Source organism: Cornus florida, unplaced genomic scaffold (genome assembly GCF_030987335.1).
Source record: "Cornus florida cultivar Cherokee Brave unplaced genomic scaffold, ASM3098733v1 CherokeeBrave_3.0.0_Hap2_Chr03, whole genome shotgun sequence".
Lineage (NCBI taxonomy): Eukaryota > Viridiplantae > Streptophyta > Magnoliopsida > Cornales > Cornaceae > Cornus > Cornus florida.
In genome coordinates, this window is record NW_026775573.1 from 22,689,454 (window position 1) to 22,698,810 (window position 9,357).

At 33.6% G+C, this 9,357-nt stretch overlaps 1 protein-coding gene across 3 annotated transcripts; it reads left to right on the forward strand.

Annotated features, from left to right (window-relative positions):
- Positions 1-5,304: 5,304 nt before the first annotated feature.
- LOC132299924 (probable WRKY transcription factor 39) lies at positions 5,305-8,824 on the forward strand. Of its 3 annotated transcripts, none has more exons than XM_059796816.1 (5): positions 5,305-5,554; positions 5,671-5,772; positions 6,128-6,966; positions 7,050-7,175; positions 8,175-8,824. In XM_059796816.1, exons 3-5 carry the CDS (start codon positions 6,155-6,157, stop codon positions 8,320-8,322), a joined length of 1,086 nt encoding a protein of 361 aa, XP_059652799.1. In that variant the 5' UTR covers positions 5,305-5,554; positions 5,671-5,772; positions 6,128-6,154; the 3' UTR covers positions 8,323-8,824. The 3 variants fall into 3 exon arrangements, with proteins under 3 accessions (XP_059652799.1, XP_059652800.1, XP_059652801.1); XM_059796817.1 differs by having other exon boundaries at positions 5,671-5,755; XM_059796818.1 differs by lacking the exon at positions 5,305-5,554 and having other exon boundaries at positions 5,565-5,772.
- Positions 8,825-9,357: the final 533 nt, after the last annotated feature.

Consider the following 9,357-nt stretch of genomic DNA (forward strand, 5'->3'; position numbering starts at 1 on the left):
AGAAACCTATATGAGTGTGTGTATTAGAAGGGTACAGGAACATATATCAATCATGGTTCGCCGTATCAATCGATACGCGACATATTGGTCGGTTTATAATCTTTTTTTAAGAGTTCGATACCGTTACACACCTCTATAAATCGAGTGATTCAACTAATTTACATCGATATTTGTTCGAATTTGTTACACCGTGATTGCGACTACGAATCATGATACCAATACTTGTAAAATCCAAACACTAAGAGGGACAAGATTCACTTTCCTTGTAATCTAACCATAGAGGACTTCATATCCCTCTCTCTTTTTTTTTAGGTACATAAGACTCTGTATCTCCTTCAAATTTTACTCCCTCAAATTACACCACATTTGACAAAAAGGTGCTACATCCGAAGTTCTCTCTCTTCCTTACCCCCACTGGAATGAAAGGAAACTTTAGCCAGATATCCTTTGAAGTACTCACTATAACCCAAACAGTGTCAATACAAGCAATATCTTTTTGTTAATACACACATATAATAACCAACACCTCTTTTATTACAAATTTAAAGTCTACCCTTTTTCTCTTTTGGAATTAGAAAGTAGACTAGAAGTGAAAAAAAATAGAGATAGAATCCTTCTAATAAGACTTGAATAAATGTGCAATATAACCAAAACCATTTATTATAAATTAAAGTTACTATTGTTTTTAAAATTAATTTTTGCGTCCGAATTCAAGTTCTCGTAATTATAACAAAAACAATAATAATAAATAATTTTGTCCTAAGGGTAAAATGATATAAACAACTCGAAAGTGCATCTTCACATTTTTAGTGATTCGGTGAAAAACGAATGAAAAAATAAAGATTTTTCATTGCCATGGGTTGAAAGTTCATCAAAAATATTTGACATAACAATGAAATGTCAAAATTGCACTCAATTTAAGCTATGACTGCATAACAACTAAGTTGTTAATGTAGTACATGAGAAAGATTGGTAAAATCAAGTGTTTGATTCTTATCATTGTACAAGAAGAAAAAATAAAAAAATTCTAAAGAGCACTTTACATGTAGCTCACTCAAGTCTCTCCAAAAAATGATTTGTATATATCATCACAAACTTTGTGCCAATTAAGGTTCTGATTTGTGGAACATTGTTGTTTTCCACTTTCATTTTTGTGGGCTAATCTTATCTAATGACACAATTTTTTTATAGGCAAAGAGAAAAATGGTGTTCCTCAGATTCTTTTGACAACTAAGACAATCATGACTGCGAATCAGATGCTCGGTAGTAGAATAAACACACAATTTCTAGAAGCTTAACAAACAAGATAAGTATAACCCCGATGAATGGACCAAGCACAATATATTGGATCTTCATTCATGAACTTCTTAGTATCTCACTAATTTTAATGTATTTTCTGTGACATAGGCAAGCACTTCTAGGTCTCCTCTTACAATTATTGGTTCAAATGTCACCCTCATAAACCCTATTTTTTTTTAATTAAAAAAAGTTTGAGATGAGCTTGGATCAAGTGTAGTATTACACAAATATTATACTGCATCTATGGCAGTTCGTAATAAATTTTCAAAGGTTTGATATCTTTACACACCTCCATGAACCAGCCAGATTACACCAATATTTGCTCGATCTCGAGTTCGATACACCGCGACCGATATCGTGACTGCGAACCTTGACTGCATCTGACAGTCTACAATCCTCGCACATATGAACGTGAACAGATGTAAAGATTTTAGACCCTCAAATGCGCACAGTAAGTTAATACGAAAGATTGGGGAGAAATTATTATATAGTGCCAGTCAATCACAACCTTACATGCAGGGACAGACCCATGTTCTCACTATTATGCCCAGGGATGGATAGTGGGGGCAATTACCACCACTGAATTTTTTTTTTAGTATTATACTCTTATAATTTGTTCATTTTCAATAATATACCTATGAAATATTACATTTCCCCCCCCCCCCTTAAAATTACTTTAAAAAATGCACTATTGCACCCCAAAATTCATTTTTGCCCCCCTTTCCCTAACATCTTGGCTCCGTCCTTGATTATGATCCCTATTTTTGTCACTTTGATATGTATATTTATGAAATTTTACCTTTGTCTTTCTGAAATTATTAAAAAAAATCAGTATTGTGCCCCCAAAATATTCTGGATCCGTCCCTGCTTGCATGCAAATAAAAAACATTGAAAAAGTTGGAAAAGTTATTATATGGTCTCAGATCAATAACCATATAATATGTAAGTAATTGTGTTAAAAATATGTAAATTTATTTCAAATTTTTTCTTATATAATCAACGGTGATAGACTGGGAATAATAATTTTGAACCTTTTAATTTGTCTTCATAAATTAATATATTTATAATTATGTATATGTCGAGTTGTAATTGATACGGAAGAATTTCTCATGATGCAAACTCCTTTGAAATAATCAAGCTCGAGCAATGACTTCATGTGACATGACCCTGGAGTGTAGAGTTTGGTCACTTACCTATAATGTCCGAAAGGAATACAAAGAATATAATAACATGGTTATGCTTAGAAGTCAATTGCAGATACTCAAAGCATTTCCTTTATAGACTATATATATTATAATACATAGTGAAATTTTATTGTGTATTGGATTTTAAAATAATAAAAATAAAAAGCACGTTAATCAAATTGGATGTGGTGGTTAGTGGGAGAATCATTAGGCATAGGTTGTGTTATCATGTGAATATCAAATTGGACAAATATAAAATCTATGGATAGGCTTTTTGACATTGGATCAAATTTATTGAGATGATGGGGTCATGCCACCTATGAGGTTAGAGATCCAATTATACCCTTCACATTAAATGGACTCAATTCTTAAACCGGTTATGTATTTTAGGGTGAAGGGAGTATTTAATTGAGTAAAAAATAATAATAATTAAAATATAGTTTTTTTTCAAAATTCGGGGACATTTCTATATTTTTTTTTATGTCCAATTTCTATATGTTTTGCACTCTTTTTCCGTATTTTTTATTTTTTTCAAATACATTCATATAGTTAAAAAAATGTTTATACATATAAATGCCGTCAAATATTTCTCAGACGGAATATGAGATTTTATAATCACTTCTTTTTAGGACCCAACATCATGTTTGTACATGTGCTTCCTAATCTCTTGGGGAATAACTTTGATTCCATTTATTACGACGCTCCTCCATCGTAAAAACGTCTCTTAAAAATGAACAAGAAGAAAATAGTAATATGCATACTGATTGCCACCTATTTGTGAACATATTAGTCCGGCCATTTCTAATGAGTTATAAATTCGGTCAGAACCGCTTCATATCCCTTGATTAGGTCGATCTCTTCATATGTGGACGCATTGTATTGTATCGAAATTCTAAACTCTTCCAAAAAAAAAAAAAAAAAAAAAAAAAAAAAAAAAAACCTATCAATTTTTGAACTTGATCTCAATTCTAGGTAAAGTTGAGCAATGGTACGAACCCAAGTGGAACCTTACTCGTATTTTAATTTTATAATATTGTTAAAATCAGTAACCCAAGTCAAACCTGATCTAACCTAATCATAATCCCATTCACTCAATTAACCTAGTTTAACAAATCTAATTCCACCTTCACTCCGCCTTGAGTTATAATTTTTAAAAAAGATAATAAAAAAGAGAAAAAATTAAGATATTATATAGTGATCTAGTTAGTAGAACACCCAACTCTCTAATCGGGTATGAGTCCTCCCCTCCCCTAGTTTACACTTAGAGTCCTCCCCCTCCCCTAATTTACCGTGATAAAAATAAAAACTAATTACCTATAATGACTTAGTCCTATCAATTTTTAATGACTTAGTCCTATCAATTTTTAATAAAACCAGTGAGTCCTTTTTCTTGCATGTTCCTTATTAGTTCTTGATCTCTCAAACTTTCAAAAAAAATTTAACCAATTGTAATTATATAATTTCAAATTTTTGAATAATTATGTCCAATTTTTTTTCTCTAAAAATTTATTTTATTCTCTAGACTAGTAATATTATTTTTTGTTGAGAAACATTTGAATGATTTTCTTATATTTTTTAAAAACTAAATATGTAATAGTTAAAAAAAATAAAAATAAAAAAAATAAATGATCAACAGGCCAGTGCCCTAGTCGTACAAAACTCCTACTTCTCAAAGGGAACTCAGGGCTCGACTCCTGATGAAAGCAAGTGAGTTTCAATTATATATATATATATATATATATATATATATATATATAAAGTTAAAATTCATTAAATGACTAGAAACTCCTGAATTTTAAGATAATATTATGTTATAAAATTAGTGCTTTGAAATTAAAAAAATTTAGCTCAAAATTTGTCATTCCTATACAATCTAATGGTGAAGAGGTCCAAAATTATCATGGTAGACCAAATATATATATATATATATATATATATATATAAATAATTAAATAGAAATTATTAAAAGAAATAGTAACAAATATGAGACTCATTTAAATAATAAAAACAAAACTAAAATGACACATACAGAGTGGAGAGAATCTTGGTCAGGTCAACTATGTCCTCACACAGTGGGTCTCACATACCTTTACTATTTGTACACACACAACCAAACAAATAAGCCACGAAGCCTGCACAGTCAACATTCTTGGGACAAGTGTCCACTAACCTGACATCCTTCCACGTGTCAACATCTATGTCGTCAATAATGCCAACGTCTACTTGGGATGCTCCCGTTCCAGAGTGGATTTGTGGGCCCAATCTCTGACAAGACACCAACAGATAATAAACTCGTCCTAATAAAGAGATAAACTATTATATTATTTTTTAAAAATTAGATATTTTGCTATTTTAATTACTAATGTCAATTAAAGATTCTTTATCTATTATGAATAAAAATAATAAAATAAAATTTATTACTGAAGTGTTTATTTCTATATTTGTCAGATTAATTAATAATAAAAAAATTGACATTTATATTATTTTTAAATTATTATATTATTGTAATATCAATCTCTGAAGTACAACAAGAATTTTGTATTTTGTGTCAGTAAACGATAACGATAGACTCTCCATCCTTTTAAGGTTTTTATCTAAATAGCTGTCTTGATTTTTATTGTGGACAATTATATCAATTTTTTTTTATTATACTAATATTATTTTTGTGACTAAAATAGAGAAATTAATTTGGGTTTTGAACTAACGTGAATAATGATTATAAAAAGTCGAAAAATAAGGCATAACGAGGTCTTTGGTGGGACCCACATAAGGATCTTTGACAGAGGTGTCAGTTTCATTACTGTGCTTCTCTTCTCTGCTCTCTCTGTTGCCATAGCTCCCTCTCCCTCTCTCTCACTCTACTTTCTCTCTCTTTTGTAACTTCTCTCATCCCATTGTGCTTGCGATTTTGTTCACTTTCTCTTGTTCTTTTTATTTGATTTTTTTAATTAAAAGAGAGACTTTGTTTTCTTTTGATTATCCTCGTCCCTTGTCCAAGAGAAAAGCAAAGTCTTCTCTTTCACACCTTCAAATTGTAGACCCATAGAATGAATTAGGGTTTCGCTGCTCAGGTACAGTGTCGTTTACACTTGTTGCTTCTTCTTTTCCATTTTTTTTTCTTCTCTCTGTTTCTGCAAGAACTACCCATCTAAATTGCTAATTTCTGTGTGGGTATTTTTTATTTCAGTCTGATCCTCCGAGCTCACTCTGGCTCTGCTTCAAAACCCTCTGAGGAATCGAAAAGTCTGGAGTTGTGAACACTGATTTTCTGGGTATTTGCTCTGTTTTGGTAATGTGTTTTTGTTTTCTTGTTATATAAAAATGAAAAACAAAAAAAAGAAAAGAAACAGTTTCTCTTCTTTTCTCTTCTCTAATCTGCTTTCTGGGGTTTTCAAAATGAGAGTTTTGTTTTTCCCGAGGGAAGCAAACAAAACAGCTTTGGAGATAGATGATTTAAAACTCTTCAAATTTAGGCATTTCCCATTTGGGTTTTGTGTTTTTTGAAATGGGTTTTTGGGTTTTCACTTTATAAGATCAGTATTTTCTTTTTTTTTCCTTTCCTTGGAATTTTGTGTGTTTGTGTGTGTGTTTGTGTTTGTGTGTGTGTGTGTTTGACATCTAAATTCTAATTTTGTGGAAAATAGGTTTGGCTTCAGTTGGGTGGTTTTAACATGGAGGGTGTTGAAGAAGCTAACAAAGCAGCTGTTGACAGCTGCCATAGAGTTCTGAGCCTCTTATGTCAATCTCAAGATCAGGTTCAGTACAAAAACTTAATGGTGGAGACAGGGGAGGCTGTGTTCAAGTTCCAGAGGGTCGTGTCTCTTCTGAGTAATGGTCTTGGTCATGGAAGAGTGAGAAAGTTGAAAAAGTTCAGCTCATCCTTGCCCCAAAACATTTTCCTTGAAAACCCAAATCATAAAACCAATCCTTCACCACTAACCCTCCAATTACTCCCAACTAATAACCCTAAAAATCCAATTCTTGAAATGGATTCAAAGCCTAAAAGTACTACTATGCAACTCAGCCAGAAAATGTTTCTCGAAAACCCGACATTAGATGTCCCTTCATCAGTCAAGCCTCCTCTGCAAATTGTCCAGCAAAAGCCATCACAGCACCACCAATTCCTTCAACAGCAGCTTCATAATCAGCAGCAGATGCAGAAGTTGCAGCTTCATCAGCAGCAGCAGCAGCAGATGAAATATCAAGCTGATATGATTTATTCTACTAGTAACAACAGTGGCATAAATCTCAAATTTGATGTCTCTAGTTGCACCCCAACCATGTCATCCAACAGATCATTCATGTCGTCTCTAAGCATCGATGGCAGCGTGGCGAATTTAGGTGCAAACTCCTTCCATTTGATCGGCGTGCCTCAAACGTCCGACCAGAATTTGCAGCAGCCTCGGAGGAGGTGCAGTGATAGGGGAGAAAATGGGAGTGTGAAATGTGGCACCAGTGGTAAATGTCACTGTTCGAAGAAGAGGTCAGTTTTGGTCCTCTACTTGGTAGTCAATTGGTTGTTTTCTTGCTAGTGTGTGTTTGAATTGTTAATGCTTGTATTTGTAGGAAATTGAGGGTGAAGAGATCTATAAAGGTGCCTGCCATCAGTAACAAGGTTGCAGATATTCCTCCCGATGAGTATTCTTGGAGGAAGTATGGACAGAAGCCAATTAAGGGATCGCCGCATCCTAGGTTTGTGTACCTTTACTGCTTGAACATGCTTGATTGTTTTTATGATATGGTTTAATCTTCAATTTGCCCTAATTTTTTTCTGTAATTGTTTTCAATAGTGTGTGTCCATGACCAAATTAGATTTTCATATTGACCACTTCTTGTTGTTACTGCTTTTGTAATTTTCTGTTTGGAACTTGTGTACGTCCCGAAATTGTCAATTGTCTAAATATTCGTGTGCTTGCATGAACTGCTGACTGAACTTTTTGGTGCTTCCATATAAGTTACTAATATTTGGTATTGCTTATATGTGTGCCTTATAAGTTGCATACCGAGTATTATTTAATTTGACCAGCTTCAAAGATTAAATTTTACCAATTTTGGAGAATCGTGAAATTTCAACCCTTTTATATGCAATGTATTAGCAGACTATATTTTTTATTTTTTATTTCCTAAAGTTCAAGCAAACACGCTCATCCACAATATATTTTTGCCCCCACCGGGACTCAACACTCGACCTCCCCAAAGTGGGAGAAAAGCTTATACCATCTAGGCTCGAGCCTATTGGTTTCTTTTTTATTTTCCTTTCAATAGGGGTGTCATGTTTAACTCAAAAGCTTTCCAAGGTCCCTTACTGCTTATCTATTTCCCCGAAGAATGTTCATACACCTAATCAGAGAAAGTGTACAATTAGGTTGGTTGTTTTTTTTGATTTTTGGTTAGGTAAATACTCGCACACACATCCACAAATGCCAACTATGGGGCTGGAACCCCTCACCTTTCCTTTGAGAGAGGAGAGGTTATATCAGCAGGGCTGATGGCCCTGTGGTTGTACTGGTAGGTCAGTTGAAGAGGTTTCCTCATTTACTTGATTCCTTTGACTATGTTTGTAGGTGTTAAAATCTTTTATGTTACTATTGTTATTAAATTATTATAGTTTCTTGTTCAATGCTTTGCTGATTATACGTTATCTAATTTGATTTTAGAACCATTCGAGCTGACTATCATGCTCTTGTGCAGGGGTTACTATAAATGTAGCAGCATGAGAGGTTGCCCAGCGAGGAAGCACGTTGAGAGGTGCTTGGAAGACCCTTCGATGCTTATTGTCACTTACGAAGGTGAGCATAACCATTCCCGGTTACTGACAACACAATCTGCTCATGCTTAAGAACTTCAAGGAATTCTACATCGGATGTGGTTTCAAGAATCCAGCTTTGCTTGTTTTGATACAATGAAACCGTTGATGTTCAGTTGTGAATTGCTCCTGTATATAGTATATGGTTCAAAATTGAAGACTGCCATTGATGGAGCTGATATGTGGTAAAGTAGATAGGTTTTTTGCCGTTCTTTTTGCGTTTTGGATCAGGTGCCTTTGAGTTAGAGAATCAGGCTAAATGAATAGGTTTAAAGTTGTAAACTCTCTCTTCCCGGAAAAACAAAGTTATGCTCCTTTTTTTTTTTTTTTTTTTTTTTGGTGGATGCAAAATCATTAGTCAGCATAATTTGTAAAATGTTAAGCTCTAGTTTGGTTGCAGGCATTGGATCTGGAGCACTGCTTTTAGCTTAGGTTGTGTCTTCACTGCTAAGAAAGTTTTAAGCAACCGATGTCAAGTTTATGTCCTGTTTTACTCTTCTGGTAATGGAAATGGAGGAACTTTCTTATTTGATTATCCTGGAAATTACTCATGAGTTTAGGGTTCTGTCTGAATAGCAGGTGACATATATGCTTAATTTACCTGCAATGTGGGATAGCTAGAGTGGATTACATTAAGACCCTTTTTTTGGGTAGTTTGGTAAATTCAAGGTTGAAGTTACCCAGCCAAACAATCACCATTTTTATTTATTTCTTATTTAACTATGACAAGAAACACTCACGCAAACCCTTTTTTTAGGCGGCGTGGAGGTACCACTTGCCCCTATTTGTAAAAATGTTAAAGACATTCAGGTAATATGTCTTTTTCTTCTATTTTTCCCAGACAGTGATCGGTCTCTTTGGACCCTATCACTACCATATGGTGGGGCCCACAGAAACTCCATGGGAAATCGGAGTATCTCACAAACAACACACACGCATTAAACATCACACTGGCAAATTTATTCATATTCGTGTGTGTGTGTGTCTATATATATATATATATATATTGAATTTTTTAGAGTTTCTGGATCGAGAATACTTCTTATGAGAACATAATGGTATGTACTT

Coding starts and splice junctions, on each gene's coding strand:
- LOC132299924 (XM_059796816.1), top strand. CDS start 6,155: ATGGAGGGTGTTGAAGAAGCTAACAAAGCAGCTGTTGACAGCTGCCAT. Junction 6,967..7,049: donor TGTCACTGTTCGAAGAAGAG/GTCAGTTTTGGT, acceptor TTGTATTTGTAG/GAAATTGAGGGTGAAGAGAT. Junction 7,176..8,174: donor AAGGGATCGCCGCATCCTAG/GTTTGTGTACCT, acceptor GCTCTTGTGCAG/GGGTTACTATAAATGTAGCA.